The 21,096-nt window shown below is 32.9% G+C and overlaps 1 protein-coding gene across 1 annotated transcript in view; it reads right to left on the bottom strand.

Moving 5' to 3' along the window:
• Nucleotides 1-21,096, bottom strand: part of PIK3C2A (phosphatidylinositol-4-phosphate 3-kinase catalytic subunit type 2 alpha) — a 164,965-nt gene that overhangs the window by 27,929 nt on the left and 115,940 nt on the right. Inside the window, exons 20-22 of the mRNA XM_074272393.1 lie at nucleotides 10,621-10,725; nucleotides 9,029-9,121; nucleotides 225-354 (exon numbers count right to left, since the gene is read on the bottom strand). Of these exons, the coding sequence (XP_074128494.1) occupies nucleotides 225-354; nucleotides 9,029-9,121; nucleotides 10,621-10,725 (328 nt within the window). The remainder of the gene's footprint in view (nucleotides 1-224; nucleotides 355-9,028; nucleotides 9,122-10,620; nucleotides 10,726-21,096) is intronic.

Raw genomic sequence — 21,096 nt, 5'->3', positions numbered from 1 at the left:
AACCTTCAAAATATAATATACTCACTATATTTCATTGAGCTAAACATGTTCCTACTCAAGACAGTTTTTTTATTAAAGAAATTATACCTATTTTATTTCTTTGGCCAAAAGAAGTCCAATATAAAGAATGGAAGAATAATAAATAAGATACACTTAAATGAGATCTTGCTGTGAACACACAGAAATGAGAAAATTGGATACCAGATATAAACTAATAATTTCACCTCTATCTTTGCCTGTTGAAAGACACTTGAAAATGACCATTCTCAGATCCAGTCCCTCCTTTAGCCAGATCTTATCCATAATTTTTATCATTTGTAAAGCCAACATATCTTGCCGTAGATCTTCACCAACCTTAAAATGAAAAGAAATAAAAGGACCACTCTTTTAGAAGTCTTAGTAGACTATATTCTTTTAAAAGCTAAGAGAAATTTATTTAGAAACTTTTAAAAACAAGCTTTTTCTTCAGGATTTTAACAATTATTCCAAGGACAATTAAAGAAAGCAAGAAAAAGAGAATAGAAATTTCTTTAATTTTTCTATAGAACTCAGCATATAAGAAGCATAATCTAGATTTGCTCATTCTGACAAATAATGAAGATAAATAATTCTTTACTTTTTCAATCTGTAGTTTCCTGTTGATAATATTTTTACATGTGAAAACATCTTGAAAACTCACAAAAGCCTTCATCTTTGAAGCTACTTGTACAGGCAAAGGAAAAAGAGAATAAGAGGCCCAGAGTAGGCAGAATTTTGAGAAAGACTGACAGGAGAGACAGAACAAGTATTTTTCTTTGCTCTTAAAAAGTTGCTTATTATTGTTTTGTTCTTCTCCTATTAAAGCCTAAAATCTGGAAGTGAGGATTTGTCCCTTGTCTTGTAATTTTATTTTGTTTTTCATTTTTGTTGACAATTACTGTTGAAAATTTCAGAATTCATTTTTTAAAAAATTTCAAGTGCTTGTTTTTTAAAGTCAAGAAAACCAGTGTTTCTACCCATAGGATCATATAAAAATATCATGTATAAAAGATATGACATTCTGTGAATGAGATTATATGAAAAAAGAAATTGAGTGGATAATGTGGGAGAAAGGAGCTATGGCTCCATATATGGATGAGACAGAAGTAAAGGGTAATGATCATAGTTCAAGCATTATTTTTTATACCCAATGAAATTGGCTTTTACTAAAGGAGTAGGCATCATTTCCATATACATTTGTAAGGTATATCCCTGACCCAAGAATATACTACTTCATAACATATCTTTTGAGCAATTAAGATTTTAGGTTAAAATTACTGAAATTACTAGGCCTTTGAAAAAAATTAACCTTTGATGTTGTTTCCTCATCTTTAAATGAGGGAGTTGAACTAGGTGACCTATTCAGATCTTATTTAGCTCTAATATCTAATTTATGACAAAAAAGTCTCCTATAAAGTATTTTGGGGGATATTTAACATGCAATAGAAAAAAAATGACCTAGGTTCAAATTATACTTCATCACCTTACCATATGACCTTAGACAAGACCTTTTTAAAATTCAAGATTTTCACCTGAATGGGTTTGGATTAAGAATCATAATTTGATGGTTTCTAAACTGCTTCTAGTTCTAAATTTATAATCCCCTTTATTATGACTTCCCTTGTTCTGAAGCTGTTGTTCTTAAGTTTCTCCAAGGAAGTTCTACTCATGAAGAAAGTCTTACTCTTATTTTGACATTTTAAGGACTATCCACTTATTCTCATTTCTGATACGTGACCATATCCTCAAGAATTTCTTATTACTTTGTGAACTTTACACAGGAATCAATGGAAATTTTTTACTGCTTTGGGTGTTTTTAATTTTAGCTCTTACAAGATTATGGTTTTGATGATATGAAGTTATATCCTTCTATGATTTTTTTCTTCCTGCTACATCAAGCAATGTCTCTTGCACAAAATCTAAATAAAAGAAGAATTCCCTATTGATGGTAAGACTCTTCAAATGTTCCTGTTATAGATAATATTGTATGAACAAATATCTAAAATATAGCAAAACTTACTTAATGAAATAAACAACTGCATAAAAATTACCAATCTAACAATTTACATGAGAAAAATGAAGTGGAAGACAAATACACATGTGTTTGACTTGATGATGATGCTCAGTGAAACTAGTGAATGAAATTCTCCCTGCAACCCACAAAAATTTATGTTTTAAAAATCATTTTTAAAAAAATCAGCAAAAATCTCCATTTTTTTCCTCTCCTGTCTCCTCCTTGTCCCCATTGAGAACAAAAGAAAAAACTCAAGATAACTATGTATAATCAAACAAATAAATTTCCAAATTGGTCATGTCCAAAAAAAATCTATGTCTCATTCTGCACTATTAAATCAGGTGTAGGATGATATGTTTCATCATTCATCCTCAGGAATCATGTTTGGTCATTATACTTGAGTTCCCAATTCTTTTCAAAGTCGCTTGCCTTTATTTAGAATACTGTTGTCACTGTAATAATTATTCTCCTGAATTTGTTCACTTTACCCTGTGTCAGTTCATAGAAGTCTTCCAAGTTTCTTTGAGACCATCCTTATTACATTTTAGAGTTCAATAAAATACCATGACATTTAGATACATAATTTGTATAGCTATTTTCCAAACCGATAGGCACTCTGTCCAATTCTCATTCCCACCCAAAAAGAGCTAACAATTTTTTTTGTATATTCTTAAGAGTTTGTACTGTTTAAAATTAATCCTTCCTTTAATCTAGCCTCTCTCTTTTTAAAATTTTTTTATTTACAAAACATATGCATGGGTAATTTTTCTTTTTTTTTCTTTTTCTTTTTTCTTTTTTTAATGTTTATTTTATTTTATAATTATAACATTTTTTTGACAGCACATATGCATGGGTAATTTTTTACAACATTATCCCTTGCACTTACTTCTATTCAGATTTTTTCCCTTCCTCCCCCAACCCCCTCCCCCAGATGGCAAGCAGTCTTATATATGTTAAATATATTACAGTATATTCTAGATACAATATATGTGTGTAGAACCGAATTTTTTGTTGCACAGGAAGAATTGGATTCAGAAGGTAAAAATAACAGTTTACACTCATTTCCCAGTGTTCCTTTTCTGGATGTAGCTGGTTCTGTCCATCATTAATCAATTGGAATTGGATTAGCTCTTCTCTATGTTGAAGAAATCCACTTCCATCAGCATACATCCTCGTACAGTATCATTGTTGAAGTGTATAATGATCTTCTGGTTCTGCTCGTTTCACTCAGCATCAGTTGATGTAAGTCTCTCCAAGCCTCTCTGTATTCCTCCTGCTGGTCATTTCTTACAGAGCAATAATATTCCATAACCTTTATATACCATAATTTACCCAACCATTCTCCAATTGATGGACATCCATTCATCTTCCAGCTTCTAGCCACTATGAAAAGGGCTGCCACAAACATTTTTGGCACATACAGGACCCTTTCCCTTCTTTAGTAGTTCCTTGGGGTATAAGCCCAGTAGTAGTATGGCTGGGTCAAAGGGTATGCACATTTTGATAACTTTTTGGGCATAATTCCAGATTGCTCTCCAGAATGGTTGGATTCTTTCACAACTCCACCAACAATGCATCAGTGTCCCAGTTTTCCCACAGCCCCTCCAACATTCATCATTATTTGTTCCTGTCATCTTAGCCAATCTGACAGGTGTGTAGTGGTATCTCAGAGTTGTCTTAATTTGCATTTCTCTGATCAATAGTGATTTGGAACACTCTTTCATATGAGTGGAAATAGTTTTAATTTCATCATCTGAAAATTGTCTGTTCATATCCTTTGACCATTTATCAATTGGAGAATGGCTTGATTTCTTATAAATTAAAGTCAATTCTCTGTATATTTTGGAGATGAGGCCTTTATCAGAACCTTTAACTGTAAAAATTTTTTCCATGGGTAATTTTTCAACAATGACTCTTGCAAAACTTTTTGTTCCAAATTTTTCCCTCCTCTTTCCCATCCCCTCTCTTAGATGGCAGATAATCCAATACATGTTAAATATGTTAAAATATATGTTAAATCCAATATATGTATACATATTTATAGTTATCTTGTGGCACAAAAAAATCTGATCTAGAAAGAAAAAAAACCGTGAAGGAAAACAAAATACAAGCAAACCACAGAAAGTGTGAAAATGCTAGCATCTTATATAAATCCTCCTTTTCCTATTGAATGATATGCATCTTTATATTCAAATTTTTGTATGTATATTTTCTTCCTTTGACCAGTTAAAATGACTGAAAGTTGAGAATAAACGACTTTCCCCCACTTCCTACCATTTCCTCCTCCAAAAAAGTACCTCTTTTCCCATTTCCACTCTTGAGATCATCAAGGCAGAACAGAAGCACTCTCAGGCCTTTTCTGATTAGATTCCCTTTTATGATCCCCAGATGATAATATGAGTTCAAAGTAGATAAATATTTGATTGTAAGAAGTTTACTCTTGCTTCATACTTTACCTTCATTACAATTTATCTTTTCACGTTGCTCTTAATTATTTGAATTTCAAATTGCTTCTGCATCTCTGGTCTTTTTATCAGGTAAGCTTTCAAGTCTTCTACTTCATTAAAAACCCATTTTTTCTCCCTATGGCATTATACTGAGTTTTGCAGATGAGTTTTCCTTGGTTGTGAGCCCAGATCCTTTGCCTTCTTGAATATCATATTTCATACTCTCTACTCCTTTTGAGGGGCTACTGCTTTTGCATATGTGAGTTTGCATATGGTAGTTTCTTAGTACCTGAATTATTTCCTTTTTGGCTGCTTGCAGCATTTTTCTTGAAAAATGCTGTTTTATTGGGTCACTGATACATTGTTGGTGCAACTGTGATTAGATCCAACCATTCTGGAGAACAATTTGGAACTGTGTTCAAAATGTTATCAAACTGTGCATACCCTTTGACCCAGAAATGTTTCTATTGGGATTATATCCCAAAGAGATCTTAAAGGAGGGAAAGGAACTCACATGTGCAAAAATGTTTATGGCAGCCCTCTTTGTAGTGGCAAGAAACCAGAAAATGAGTGGATGCCCATCAACTGGAGAATGGCTGAATAAGCTGTGGTATATGAATATTATGGAATACTATGATTCTGTAAGAAATGACCAGCAGGATGATTTCAGAAAGGCCTGGAGAGACTCACATGAACTGATGCTGAGTGAAATGAGCAGAATCAGGAGATCATTGTACATGGCAAAAGATTATACAATGATCAATTCTGAGGGATATGGCTCTTTTCAACAATGAAATAATTTAAACCTTGCTCAGAGATAAAGAGAGCCATCTACACTCAAGAGAGAAGACAATGAGAACTGAATGTGAACCACAACATAGCATTCTCACTCTCTCTGTTGTTTGCTTGGATTTTGTTTTTTCGCAGTTTTTTTCTTCCTTAAGAATTTTCTTATGCAGCAAGAACAAAACAGTTTTTACAAGGATCAATGTTAAAAAATTGCCCATGCATATGCTTTATAAATAAAAAGCTTTAATAAAAAAAGAAAAATGCTGTTTTAGAATCATTCTGGGTTTTTCTCTTGAGCTTCCCTGATACCACACTAGCTCTTTACATTTAGATCCTTTTTTTCCCCCTTTAGGTTTTGCATTATTCCAGGATCTCAGACCAGTTCTTCAGTATTCCCAAAGTGGTCTAAATTAGGCCAAAAATCCTACTGCTTCCTCTGTGGTCTGAATTCTACAAATTCCTGATCTGGGTTTGGATCTGAACAACAGTAAATGCCACTATACTCAGTCCCTATCAACCATCTAGAAAATGCCACTGTTTCAAGCTGATCGAACTGTAGGCTTCCCTTTGGTCTCAGATTTCTGTCTTCACATGTGGCTAGATGTTGGCACTGAATCCCTATTCTTTATCTAGGGTATAAACCACACAACTATTAAATGTTTCTATACTTGCTTCTGCTATACTTTTTTTTTTTTTTTTTTTTTTAAAGCACACAGGCTAAAGCCAGCAACTATTCCTTACCCTGACATGCCGCTCTTGGTTACAGGTTCTTTCCTCAGTCCTTCCTGGATCAGTGACCTGGAACTGTGTAGTTGGTGACAAAGCTGTCACTTGGAACCTGTTCCCATACTCTGCCACATTATGGGTCTGAGACTGCATAATGTCTGGGCACAAAGCCTCTACCTGAATGATGGAATGCTTCACAAAGCCCCACACTTCTAGCCAAATTTACCACTGTCTGTAAAATTCCCTGTTTCTTTATGCCAACTTGCAATGGAAAAATGAGTCACTGTGATTTTTCCTTCTATTTCCCCACCAGAGTTTAGTCTTGGATGCATTTTCTGGATCTATGTGAAGGAGTTTCCCTGAGGGGAATGGAAGCTCAGATCTATGTCTTGCTATTTCACTATCTTGCCTTTTTTTTCCTTTGAATCTTACATAATTTTAATAATACTTATAAGAAAAACTTTGAAAAAAGTATTCAAACAATAAAGTATTTTGATGACATATACAAACTGTCAGTAATGTGACCATAAGGAAGCAGTCTTCCAAAGATAGTCTGAAAAGTCTGATGATTTCCTTTGAGGATTTCTATATAGGATATCCTCCAGGTATTCACAAATTTTCATAAGATTTAAGATAAAGTATATTGGGATTTACTACTGAATTATCAGTTGCATTTCCTGTTGCAATGCCCTCCAAAAAAAAAAAAAAAAAAAAAAAGCTATTTCTTAATTATTTCTACATTTCTGAAATATTCTTTTTCTTTTAGATATCTTGGCAATTAACTCCTGAGTGCCTTAAAAATGTATATAGCTATATTTGCATACTATGTAGCAACTATGTTTCAACTTTGTACTTTTGTGTATATGTGTCTTTATGAAGGAAGGGAGGAGGAGGAAGAAAAGGAAGAAAGTAACAGAGAGAGTGTGTGAATTTTGATTTGCTTTCTCTTCCCAGTGGGTTAACATAGCTAAAAGCTAGGTCAATTGATTTTTACTAAGTTGTATATTTTTATAACTTTCAAAGTACAAATACCACTACACACCTGCCAGATTGGCCAAGATGACAGGAACAAATAATGATGAATGTTGGAGGGGATGTGGGAAAACTGGGACACTAATACATTGTTGGTGGAGTTGTGAAAGAATCCAGCCATTCTGGAGAGCAAATGGGAATTAAGTTATCAAACTGTGCATACCCTTTGATCCAGCAGTGCTACTACTGGGCTTATATCCCAAAGAAATACTAAAGAAGGGAAAGGCACCTGTATGTGCCAAAATGTTTGTGGCAGCTCTTTTTGTTGTAGCTAGAAACTGGAAGTTGAATGGATGTCCATCAGTTGGAGAATGGTTGGGTAAATTATGGTATATGAAGGTTATGGAATGTTATTGCTCTGTAAGAAATGACCAGCAGGATGAATTCAGAGAGGCTTGGAGAGACTTCCATCAACTGATGCTGAGTGAAATGAGCAGAACCAGAAGATCACTATACACTTCAACAACAATACTGTATGAGGATGTATTCTGATGGAAGTGGAAATCTTCAACATGAAGATCTAACTCACTTCCAGTTGATCAATGATGGGCAGAAACAACTACACCCAGAGAAGGAACACTGGGAATTGAATGTAAACTGTTAGCACTACTGTCTATCTACTCAGGTTACTTATACCTTCGGAATCCAATACTTAATGTGCAACAAGAAAATTGGATTTACACACATATATTGTACCTAGGTTATACTGTAACACATGTAAAATGTATGGGATTGCCTGTCATCTATGGGAGGGAGTAGAGGGAGGAAGGGGAAAATTTGGAAAAATGAATACAAGGGATAATGTTATTAAAAAAAATTACTCTTGCATATATACTGTCAAAAAATTTTTTATAATTATAAAATTAATAAAAAAAATTATCAGCTGAAGTTGAAAGGAAATGTGTTTGGAGAAAGAACAGGCTAAAAAAACATATATTCCATCATTTAGAATTTTCTTTTGTTAATGTTACTACCTAAATCTCTCTTTAATGCAAAATTAAGTCACAAATATCATCATATTATATATCCTACAAATGATTTTTTTCTCTTTTACTAGCCCAAACTTTGTCTTCTTCCTTCTCTAGTTAGTTGCTATTGTTTTTATCTTCTCTCTTATCTTTTTCTCTCTTTCATTAGTACTTTTACCAGAATGGACACTTTGGGTTCAATGACAATATATGTGTATATAAGAAAGAAACGGCCTTCCTTTTCTACAGACAACAACTAAGGCTTATTCCTTCTATGCTTTTGTTCTTTACTAGACAATGTGAAGACTATCCAAGCTAACTCATGACCCTCTCTCAAATCTGTAAACAGTTTAGCAGAGGCATCACTGTGGCTTCCATTGTCCTTTCTGAAGATGTTTCTGGTTATGTGGAGCTTTGTCCCACACTATGCACAAAAAACTTTGGGACATGTAATTTCAAAATCAAAGTTATTTTATATTCTCTAATATGAAATGCTTTCCAAAGGAGAGGTGTCCTAGATTTAGTTATTCCAAAATATAGATATAATTTCTATTTAAAATTTTTCTATTTTAAATAGATATAGTTTCTATTTTATTTCTAATTCAAAAGTTTTTAAATAAAATCACCCTTTAGGACACTGCTGATTCTATTTTAGCCTAATACATTCCAGGTAAATAATAAGTACTTTCCATAAACACTCTCAGCCATGGTCTATGGCTTAGGCCTTGTTTCTCTATCATTATAATAGTGCTGTAGCTAGAATATTCTCTTAAGGTTAGCCAGCTCTGGGAAGGTCTCATTTCTTTTTCTTTTGTATGACTAGAATGAATAGAAGCCTGAGTAAAAGAAAAATGAAGATATAATATACATAGACAGCTTACAGAATGGGTGGATTCCAAAGACACTGCCACACAAAGTAATTTTGCTCTTCAATATAAGCAAAAAAATAAGGAGAAAGAAAGTATAAATAAGGCTAATGAAAATAACACATTCATTTACTCATTTTTCTTCTACTAGAAAGAAGAAAACCTTACCTTAAACATGACATTGATTTCCTCCCCTAAAGGATCGGCATTTACCATTGTGACTTTCAGAGGAACTGCATTAGAACTGAAGAAGGAACATGTCTGCAAATATAACATGTATTATATATGGAAAATTTAATGCAGGAATGGGTATAATATCATATTAGGCATGTTCCCTTTATTTATGCCTTTAAGTCATGGAACCAGTGAGAATAATTAGCAGCAGTATTTGCTCATTAAAAAGAATGAAGACAAGGCAGAGCTTTTACCATGAAACTCCCCCCCCCATTAAGTCAGTTATCTTACTATGTAACTAGGAGATTTCTGACAATTTTTTAAGAATTCAAAATTTTTAAAAATTAAAAAAAGCTAATATAAATCCATGAAGCCAGCTTTAAAAAATCCTCAATATAATAATATTTTTCATGAAAAAATGTTTATACAATTCAGACACTCGTTACTAGATTTCAACATTGTATAGTTATCTTGTCAAATCAAAACGGTACATGTACCTTATAAACTCTAAAGCAACAATTATAAGATTCAAACAGGTACATTTGGGCTTGATTAAACAAAAACTAACAATTATAGTCATCTAAAAGTAGAATTAATTACCATGGATAGTAATGGACTTTGTTCACTAGAGGTCTTTCTACAAACACTGCTATCAATCAATCAATCATAAACATTTATTAAGTACTTAGCATGTAGACACTGTGGTAAGCACTAGAATAGACTAAGCTACCACTTGTTTCATTATTTGGTGGAAGAAATTCTCATTTAGTAAAGTATTGAAATAATAGACACTTAAGATCTCCTCCAACTTTGAGATTTTATGAATAAGCTATGATTTTTAGGATTTTCATAAATTACACTGCAGAAACATAAATCAATATAATAATATTATAATGTTCACATAAGTATGAGGAAGACATTTGTCTTCCTTGACCTCTTGGATTTCCAAGTTACACACAATGTTTAAAGCAACAACAAGAGGGGCAGCTAGGTGGTGCAGTGGATAGAGCACCAGCCCTGAATCCAGGAGGACTCGAGTTCAAATTTGATCTCAGACACTTAACACTTCCTAGCTGTGTGACACTGGGCAAGTCACTTAACCCAGTCTCAGGAAAAAAAAAGAAAAAGCATCAACAAGAAACAGAGGTTCTAAATCCTGATCTAAGAAATTAAATATTTTCACAATGAGTAGAAAATGATTCATTTCACATATAAAAAGCAAAAGTTCTCAGACCCTATACATCTTAGAAACACACCCTAGTGGAATCATCATTGTGGAATTTTTTTTTTTATCCTTGTGGATTACTTGATAGGAAATTCTCATTGTTATTTATTATTATTAGGTCTTTTTCAAAATATATAAAATTTGCAGTTGATATTAAATGGTCTGCCGAATTTCAGGAAGGTCTTTATGGTCATTCATTAACAAACAGATATGACAAAATATGTACAAGAATTTTCCAATATCTGGATTTAAATTATCCATGTAACTCCAGCTACATCATCATACTTCTACCTGTCTACTACCTTCTTTGTACTGACTGTTTGAAAATATTATGTCAATATAAATGTATATTATTTCGTACCTTAATATTCAGTTCTTTTGCCACAAGACTTGGATTGAGAGGGAGACGACATTTATTTCTTAAGAAAAAGGACTGTACACGTTCCATACTCCTTTGAAGGACAACCTAGGAAAAAGACACATTGTGTGTGTGAAATGATCAGATTGCTGCTATATATCACTTTTTAATTGATAACACTTGAAATTGCTGTGTATCACTTTTTAATTAATAACATCTGAAATTGATCAATTTTGTCCTATATTTGCCCAAGTCATGATTCTTTATCTTTGACCCTAGTTCAGACATTCAGATGTCCAGTAATGAGTTAAAAATATAGAAATATAAAAATGTAGAATGCAGTTATCTTAATCGCTAATCTATTCTTGTGTCAAGGAAATCTGTTACCCTTGAAGAATGCAGATGGAATGTGATCTAGTGTTTAGACTACCAAATTATCCTTCAAGGACGTCTGGTTTGTTATCTAAAGAAGTCTGGTCCACTATCTAACTTTTCAGGTGGACTCAAACAATAAAGATTTCTTAGTCACAGGAAGGACAAGGGGGTTTTTGCTAGTCCCTCATTCCCAATTTCCAAATACTGTTTCCTCATACTTCAACTCTGTAAATCAATCATACTAATTTTTATGATACTGACCTCTTTTAACCCATCATTATTTTTTTCTCTACCTATTAAATCCTAGTTTTTGTTCTACACTTCCCTAAAAACCATAAAAAGAGTAGCTATTCCACTTCAGGGTCTTACCTTTGTTGAGGAAGCTGAGATCTCAATTACTGGCAAACTTGCCCTTTAGTAATAAACTGAGTGCTCAGAACTTTGTGCCTCAGTTTGCCTTTTTTGACCATTATGTAATAGAAATACATAAACCCAAACATACCCTTTAAGGTACAATTTGAGAAGAAAAAGATATGAAAATAAAGCATTAGCTAGAGAAATAATGTAAGAGAATGGAATCACATTTCCTGGAATATGAATGAAGAGCTTCTTAGCAAGACTGTAAAGTATATAATAGAATTAAGAAAGATGCATTTGCTTTAGGGCTAGAGTAGTAGAGAAGTAAAAGACTCAGAGATTCTGTCAAAAGGTACAAGTATGAAATAGAAAGACTAGTTGTGGAGAGTCTAATAATGCACTGGAAAAAAATAACTTCAAAGAATAGCAGAAAATGTATCTATCTATACACCAATGTGCAAAGGACAGATTCTAAACAAAATTAATTTGAAACATTAATGCAATAAATTAAATATATCCATGATTATCACCCAAACCTAATAAGGCAAAGATTCATAACTGGGATACAAAAAAGGTATACTTTGTGAAGAGGGAAAAGATTAGTTGAAAGTCAGTAGTAAATTTGCATTTTGTGTGTCAAAAAGAAAATCATAAAGGTATATATCTACAGGAAAATCCATGAACGTGAGAGAATGGATAGAGGGAATAAAGCATGAATAAGAAATTTGAGTGAGGAAGAAAGGAAAGAGAAAAAAAAATAATATTTCTCCTTGCTTTCATAAGATTCCAATTCCTACCAAAATTCATGAATCTCCTACAAAAAATATGAGATAACTATATATAATGATCACTATACACTAGCATGATTTACTAAGAACAACTTACGCTAGACTGATCTCATTTTCCTATTTGATACTCTACTAGTAGATGAAGAAAATACCATAGATATAATAGTAATAAATGTTAGGAAAGTCTTTCATGTTTTTGTGGACAAAATAGAAAGTTGTAATATACAACTAATCAGATAAATTTGAAACTTGTTTAAAATCTATACCCCTACTAGACTGACATCAAACATAGATGGAAATAGAGTGAGGATCTGTTCTTAGTCCTGTTTTGTTCATCATTTGAAGTCAACTTGAATGAAAACATCAAAATAATGATTATAATGAGTAAAATGAAGCGGGAAGAAATAGTCAATACTTTGGGTGACAGAATTAGGATCTAAAAAGCTCCTGACAGGCTAAATAATAAATTAAACTTATTAAAATGAAATTTAATACAAATAAATATAAACTCATGGACCTAGGCTCAAAAAGTCGATTGTACAAATTCAAGATGAGTGAAATCTGGCAAGAAACGTATTAAAATGAAAAAGACACATACTCAGTGCTTCAATGAGCTGCAAACTCAAAGAATCAACAGTATTAGCCAAAAAATAATGTGATCTTAGTCAGGTTACATATACAGAAATATATATCTTCAATATTCTCAAAAAGAGAATATATAATAATTCCAATGTGTTCTGTGTTTGACAACTCAAACTTCAAATATTATATTCAGTACTGGACCATTTTTTCACCTTTTTCTTTCTTTTTTTGAAAAATACATTTCAATGATACTTTTTGTCTTTATCATATCCTAATAAAAGGTACTATTCCAAGCCTCCATATTTTTACCATCCATTTAAAAAAGAAAAAATAAAACCACCCACTACAATGACACTTTTTGACAAAATAACATTCTGCCCTCTGGCCTCCTGCACATGTGTACTAAGATGACAGATACAGGTTTCATTATCTCTACTTCAGGCATCACTTATTTTTTCAAGTGCTCACAGTTTGGTCTCATTCTTAGAAATATTTTCATTCATATTACTATTAAACATTGTGTATATTATTCTTTTGATCAGCTTCTTTCATTCTACATCTTTTTTGTTGTTGTTGTTGTTGAGGCAATTGGGGTTAAGTGACTTGCTCTGGGTCACACAGTTAGGTATTAAGTGTCTGAGACCAGATTTGAACTCAGCTCCTCCTGACTTCACAGCTTGTGCTCTATCGACTGTGCCACCTAGTTACCCCTTCATTTCTTATATTATTTTGTTTCTTGGAATTCCTCATATACATCATTTCTTACTGCATGAATTATTTCATGTATCCCAGTTTTTATTTTAAACATGCATTCTGCAATTGATAGCTACATGGCACCTACTTTTTTTTTTTTTTCCTCCTGGTTCTATAGTTTTAGTTTTAAGTCTTATTATCTTATTCTCCCAATCACTCTACCATAACCTTTGTTGCTTCATTATCCATATCTTCTTAACTGTGTATACTGGCCAAGGTTCAGGCCTAGGCCTTCTCCTTTCTCTTTACAATCATCACTTTTAGCTTATTTATTGTCTCTATACAAATGACACACAAATCTATATATGTAACCCTAACTAGACGTATTTCAAATCAAACCTCCCAAAGAGTTCTCAAACTCAACATATCCAAAATGAATTTGTTTCAAATCAAAATTATATATAGCCTGGTTGCAATTTAATTTTCTAGCCTTTCCTGTATGTGCCAAAATGTTTGTGGCAGCCCTTTTCATAGTGGCTAGAAGCTGGAAGATGAATGGATGTCCATCAATTGGAGAATGGTTGGGTAAATTATGGTATATGAATGTTATGGAATATTATTGTTCTGTAAGAAATTACCAATAGGAGAAATACAGAGAGGCTTGGAGAGACTTACATCAACTGATGCTAAGTGAAACGAGCAGAACCAGAAGATCATGATACACTTCAACAATGATACTGTACGAGGATGTATACGGACGGAAGTGGATTTCTTCAACATAGAGAAGAGCTAATCCAATTCCAATTGATTAATGATGGACAGAATCAGCTACATCCAAAAAAGGAACACTGGGAAATGAGTGTAAACTGTTATTTTTACCTTCTGAATCCAATTCTTCCTGTGCAACAAGAAATTCGGTTCTATACACATAAAAAAAAAAAAAAAAAAATTCTAGCCTTTCTAAATACTACTCCCTGCTCCTGTAGTATGTAATCTAGCCAATTTGTCCTTGTTTCCTCTCTCATGACACTCTATTTCTTGACTTCATGACTTTGCCCTAATTATCCTCAAAGTTGGAATGTAATCCCATCTCACCTAAGCCTCAGAGAATTCCTGTTATTTCAAGATATAGTTCAAGTATCATATCCTGCATAAAGCCTTTCCTGATCTTCCTAAATGAAAGTGCCTTCTCTTGTAACCTACCTTGTTTTAAGCATATGTACGCATATTATTTATGAACTTTGAAATTATTCCACAGACAGATTAGCTCTTTTTGTGTCTTCCACTACAGACTAAGCTATTTACAAATAAGGATTGTTTCATATATATATTCACACATATATTCTTTGTATGTGCAGGAGAAGGAATTCTCAAGGACACAAACAGAATTGAAGTCAAGATCTTAAGAAGATTCAAATCTAAGCCATGTGAGAAGTAGTTGAAGGAGCTAGGGAGGTTAGCCTAGAAAAGGAAGACTTGAGGGGGAAGATATGATTACAGTCTTGAAATATTTTAATGATTCTTACATAAGAAAAGTTCTTCTCATTTTTCTTGGCATTAGAAACAGCTAGAACTGAAACCAGTGGCTTGAAGTTATAGTGAAGTAGTTTTTATCTCAATACAAAGAAGAAATTCTTTAAGATTAAGTTCTATTATATAAACTATTTGAAAAAATAGGGGATGAAGGAGTCCTACCAAACTCCTTTTATGACACAGACATGTTACTGATACCTAAACCAGGTAGGTTGAAAACTGAGAAAGAAAACTATAGACCAATCTCCTTAATGAATATTGATGCTAAAATCTTAAATAAGACATTAGCAAAAAGACTTCAGAAAATCATCCCCAGGATAATACACTATGACCAAGTGGGATTTATAGCAGGAATGCAGGGCTGGTTTAATATTAGGAAAACTATTAGTATAATTGACCATATTAATAGTCAAATTAATAAAAACCATATTAAAAAAATAAAAACCATATGATCATCTCAATAGATGCAAAAAAAGCATTTGATGAAATACAACATCCATTCCTACTAAAAACGCTTGAGAGTATAGGAATAAATGGACTATTCCTTAAAATAGTCAGGATCATATATTTAAGACCGTCAGTAAGCATAATAATGGAGATAAACTGGAACCTTTCCCAGTAAGATCAGGAGTGAAACAAGGTTGCCCACTAGAACCATTACTATTCAATATTATATTAGAAATGCTAGCCTCGGCAATAAGAGTCGAGAAAGAGATTAAAGGAATAAGAGTAGGTAATGAGGAAATCAAACTGTCACTCTTTGCAGATGATATGATGGTTTACTTGGAGAACCCCAGAGATTCTAATAAAAAGTTATTAGAAACAATTCACAACTTTAGCAAAGTTGCTGGATACAAAATAAATCCACATAAATCCTCAGAAGTTTTATACATCACTAACAAAATGCAACAGCAAGAGATACAAAGAGAAATTCCATTCAAAACAAATGTCGAGAGTATAAAATATTTGGGAATCCATCTACGAAAGAAAAGTCAGGAATTATATGAGCAAAATTACAAAATACTTGCCACAAAAATTAAGTCAGATTTAAATAATTGGAAAGACATTCAGTGCTCGTGGATAGGCCGAGCGAATATAATAAAGATGACAATACTCCCCAAACTAATCCATTTATTTAGTGCTATACCAATCAGGCTCCCAAGAAACTATTTTAATAACCTAGAAAAAATAACAACAAAATTCATATGGAAGAATAAAAGGTCAAAAATTTCAAGGGAATTAATGAAAAAAAAAAAAAAAAGTCAGATGAAGGTGGACTAGCTCTACCTGATAAAAGCAGCAGTCACCAAAACCATTTGGTACTGGCTAAGAAATAGACTAGTCGATCAGTGGAACAGATTAGGTACACAGGACAAAATAGGGTACAAGTATAGCAATCTAGTGTTTGACAAACCCAAAGGTACCAACATTTGGGATAAGAATTCATTATTTGAAAAAAACTGTTGGGAAAACTGGAAATTTGGGCAGAAATTAGATATGGACCCACAGTTAATACCACATACAAAGATAAGATCAAGATGAGTCCATGATTTAGGCATAATGAGATCCTAAATAGATTAGAGGAACAGAGGATAGTCTACCTCTCAGATCTGTGGAGGAGGAAGGAATTTATGACCAAAGGAGAATTAGAGATCATTATTGATCACAAAATAGAAGATTTTGATTACATGAAATTAAAAAGCTTTTGTACAAACAAAACTAATGCAAACAAGATTAGAAGGGAAGCAACAAATTGGAAAATATTTTTACAGTTAAAGATTTTGATAAAGGCCTCATTTCCAAAATATATAGAGAACTGACCCCAATTTATAAGAAATCAAACCATTCTCCAATTGATAAATGGTCAAAGGCTATGAACAGACAATTTTCAGATGATGAAATTGAAACTATATCCACTCATATGAAAGAGTGTTCCAAATCACTATTGATCAGAGAAATGCAAATTAAGACAATTCTGAGATACACTACACACCTGTCAGATTGGCTAAGATGACAGGAACAAATGATGATGAATGTTGGAGGGGATGTGGAAAAACTGGGACACTAATACATTGTTGGTGGAGTTGTGAAAGAATCCAGCCATTCTGAAGAGCAATCTGGAATTATGCCCAAAAAGTTATCAAACTGTGCATATCCTTTGATCCAACAATGCTACTACTAGGCTTATATCCCCCAAAAAATACTAAAGATGAGAAAGGGACCTGTATGTGCCAAAATGTTTGTGGCAGCCCTTTTTGTAGTGGCCAGAAACTGGAAAATGAATGGATGTTCATCAGTTGGAGAATGGTTGGGTAAATTATGGTATATGAATGTTATGGAATATTATTGCTCTGTAAGAAATGACCAGCAGGATGAATACAGAGAGGTTTGGAGAGACATGAACTGTAAATGAGCAGAACCAGTGATCACTATACACTTCAACAACAATACTGTATGAAGATATATTCTGATGGAAGTGGATATCTTCAACATAAAGAAGATCCAACTCACTTCCAGTTGATCAATGATGGACAGAAACAGCTACAACCAGAGAAGGAACACTGGGAATTGAATGTAAACTGTTAGCACTATTGTCTTTCTACCCAGGTTACTTATACCTTCGGAATCCAATTCTTAATGTGCAACAAGAAAATTGAATTTACACACATATATTGTATCTAGGTTACTGTAACACATTTAATATGTATGAGATTGCCTGTCATCTAGGGGAGGGAGTAGAGGGAGGGATGGGAAAATTTGGAAAAATGAATACAAGGGATAATGTAATAAAAAAAAAATTACTCATGCATATACTGTACGCTCAAAAAAATTTTATAATTATAAAATTAAAAAAAAAAAAAAGATTAAGTTCTAAAAAGAAGGGCTATCTCAGGGAAAATTGAGTTCTTTATACCAAAAAGTTTTCAGAGAAAAGCCAGATAATTACTTGCCTAAATGTGTTGAGGAGATTCATGCTCCAAAATCCTCAATGTCAATATTTGTGAATATGTTTTTTAATGTAAAAATCAAGAATAGAAACTACCAAAAAGAATATGATGAATTAGAGTAGAAGTTGTCCAGCAATGGAATGAGTTGCTAAAGTGTGATGAAGAAACTCTTTTCTTACAGATATTGAATAATATGAATCTTTGTTCAAAATTATTTAAGTAGAGCACCCATGTTTAAGCTCTCATCACCTCTCACACCTAGATACCAAATACCTTCCTAAGAAGTCTCCCTATTTTCTAATCTCTGGGTCAAACTAATGTTACAGTGATTATTCCTATTTGAGCATTAAATCTCCTACTCACAAAACTTCAGCAAATTTTTACTGCCTCTATAACTCCTGAGTCTGACATTTAAATCTTTCAAAAATATGATTCATTATTTTTTAAATGTTATTTCATTTTATTCCCATTCAATGCAAATATTTCCAGGCAAAGCAACCAAAGTGGTAAAACCATTCTCCAATTTTGCCAGGTTTCTGACCTTCACCTCTTAAGAAAATTTTCTAGCACAGCTAGGTTCTATCTTGTCCTACTACTGCTGCTACTACTACTATTGCTGCTGCTGTTATTATTAACAAAAAGAATAGCTAATAGTTACATATTGCTTGCTATGTGCTAGAAACTATACTAAGTGCTTTACAATTCTTATTATCTCATCTGATCCTCACAATAACCTTGGGGAGGAATTACTATTATGCTCACTTTACAAATAAGAAAATTGAGTTAAAGAGAAGTTAAATGATTTGCCTAAAGTCAAACAATTGGCAAATATCTAGGATCAAATTTAAATTCAGGTCTTCTTGACCCTGGCCTCCAGTGCTTTGTGTACCATGACACAGCTGCCACAGAGAGGCTTTTCTCAGTTCTTCCCTCCCCCCTTTGTTTATGCTTTTTTCTTTTTTTTCTATCTCAGTAGTATTTAATTTTTCCAGTTATGTAAAGAGAGTTAACATTCATTTTTACAAGATTTTGAGTTCCAAATAGAAGTTTATTGGAATTGTATTAGATCATTGCATTGCTAAGAGCTAAGTCTATCATAGGTGATCATCACATTATCTTACTGTACTCTTGATTATGCTAATTTCATTCCGTATCAGTTCATGTAAAGACTTTCTTCTGAAATCACCTTGCTCATCATTTCTTATAGAACAATAATATCACATCATATGCTATTACTTATTCAGCCATTTCCCAATTCATGGCCATACACTCAATTTCCAATTTCTTGCTACCACAAAAAGAGCTGCTAAAAACAGTTTTGCACATGTGGGTCCTTTTTCCTCTTTTATGATTTCTTTGGTATGCAAACTCAGTAAGACACTGCTGGATCAAAGGGTATTGTGCTTTTTTTCTTTAAAATAATTATATATATATATCTATATATATATATTTAATTTAATTCTCTATGCAATATCACCTCAGAAAATATAGGCACCTTGCATACTAAAGTCATTTAGTAAATGCTTGCTGAATTAGACAGAATTGAGTTAATCTTGTGAAAGGTCTGGACTTCTATCTTACCACAATATATGACTATATAACACACAGGAATAAAATCAGGCCTTCAGCCACAGAAAGCACCAATACTGCCACAATCTTCACAAATACATGTACAGATACATACCTGCCGAGCTGATCCACTAGCCTGTCGGACTTTCTCCGCAACACCTCCTAAAAGTTGTACAAGTTTTGTTTGCTTTAAGAGTTCTTCCCTTAGCCCCTTTCCTCCAATTGACAAGAAGGCTCCCAGGATATGCTCGTATCGAACACCAAAATGTGCATCATTCAGGGCATCTTTCAGTAGCCTGTTATAGCAAATATTACATCAAATTATCTTGAGAACTTAATGAAATTTTCAAGAAATCAGTGTTTTTCATTTTTCATGTTTGGAATTATTTAACCTTTTAATAAACTCATTATCCAACTATTTCAAATTAAAAATTATTTTAAAAAAATACTTCAGTGTTACAATATGCTATACATTCTTAATTTAATAAGGAAAACTACAATAACACTTCTGTTGTCTATTTCTTCAATAAAAGCTTTTGTATCTATAGTAAATTAAAACTAAAGATACTATTTGGCAAGCAAATTTTCTAATGTACCATTAGTGTAACTTTAAAGAATCAAATAGTTTGTGAAATTGAATTCATACCAATATAAGTAGTGTGCTATGCGAATATTTCCCAATGCCCGGGACAAGAGAAATCTCACTAATGAATTGTCCAGGTAAATTTCATACTTTAAAGCCTGTGTGGAAAGGAAAAGAACTATTAAAAACCATTTTTATTTGGCCATGAAGAACAGAGACAAGGACTGGACCTATGATTCCACTGGTACATGGCATTCTCTTATAAGAATTGCTCTCTCTCAATGCAGGTCAAACATTTCTCTGGAAGTTGTAATCTTGGAGAATTGCTTAGAGCACTGAGGATAGGGAGCATGCTCAAAATCATGAACAGTATCAGAGGCAGGACCTGAATTCAGATCTTTCTGGCTCCAAAACTAGCTCTCCATCCATTATGCTATTATGTCTCTTATAGGAAAGAAGAAAAGAAACATTTATAACACTCCTACCATGTGACAGGAATTATGCACTTTAAAACAAGTTTTAGAGACTTGAGAAATGCTACCTATTATGCCATTATGAAATGAGAAAAATGATCAAACTCACTTGTACAAACTGTGGGAGGAAATCAGTTAGCTCATCATCACTAATTGACTCAATCCAGTTTACAGCCAGAGCCCTCACTTCCTGATCAGCAAATCTGGAAAAATATGAAAGAAAGTTAAGCCTTCAATTTGCTGCTAGAAGAAATATATCTATATAAACGTATTTTGTACTCATGTAGCATCTCATCTGTACAAAGATATGTGTTCCTTTTCCAGAAGGAAATTTTATTATCTCATACAGATTTGTTCTACTGAAAGTATTAGCATTCCCAGAAATAGTTTAAGTACCAATTATCAAATATTTTTCCATAATACAGAAATACTTCTCTAATATAATTTCCTTTGAGAAATTCTTATAGTACCTTGAACAACAGGAGGTTATAAACTTTATTCAAAAAGTCATGGTTTTGTTTGTTTTTGCTTTAATAAAAAGAAAAACCCAAACTATTAATTCAACAATTTTAAATCAA

This window comes from Sminthopsis crassicaudata, chromosome 6 (assembly GCF_048593235.1).
Source record: "Sminthopsis crassicaudata isolate SCR6 chromosome 6, ASM4859323v1, whole genome shotgun sequence".
NCBI classification, from domain to species: domain Eukaryota; kingdom Metazoa; phylum Chordata; class Mammalia; order Dasyuromorphia; family Dasyuridae; genus Sminthopsis; species Sminthopsis crassicaudata.
This window is presented reverse-complemented; position numbering and strand designations above follow the sequence as displayed.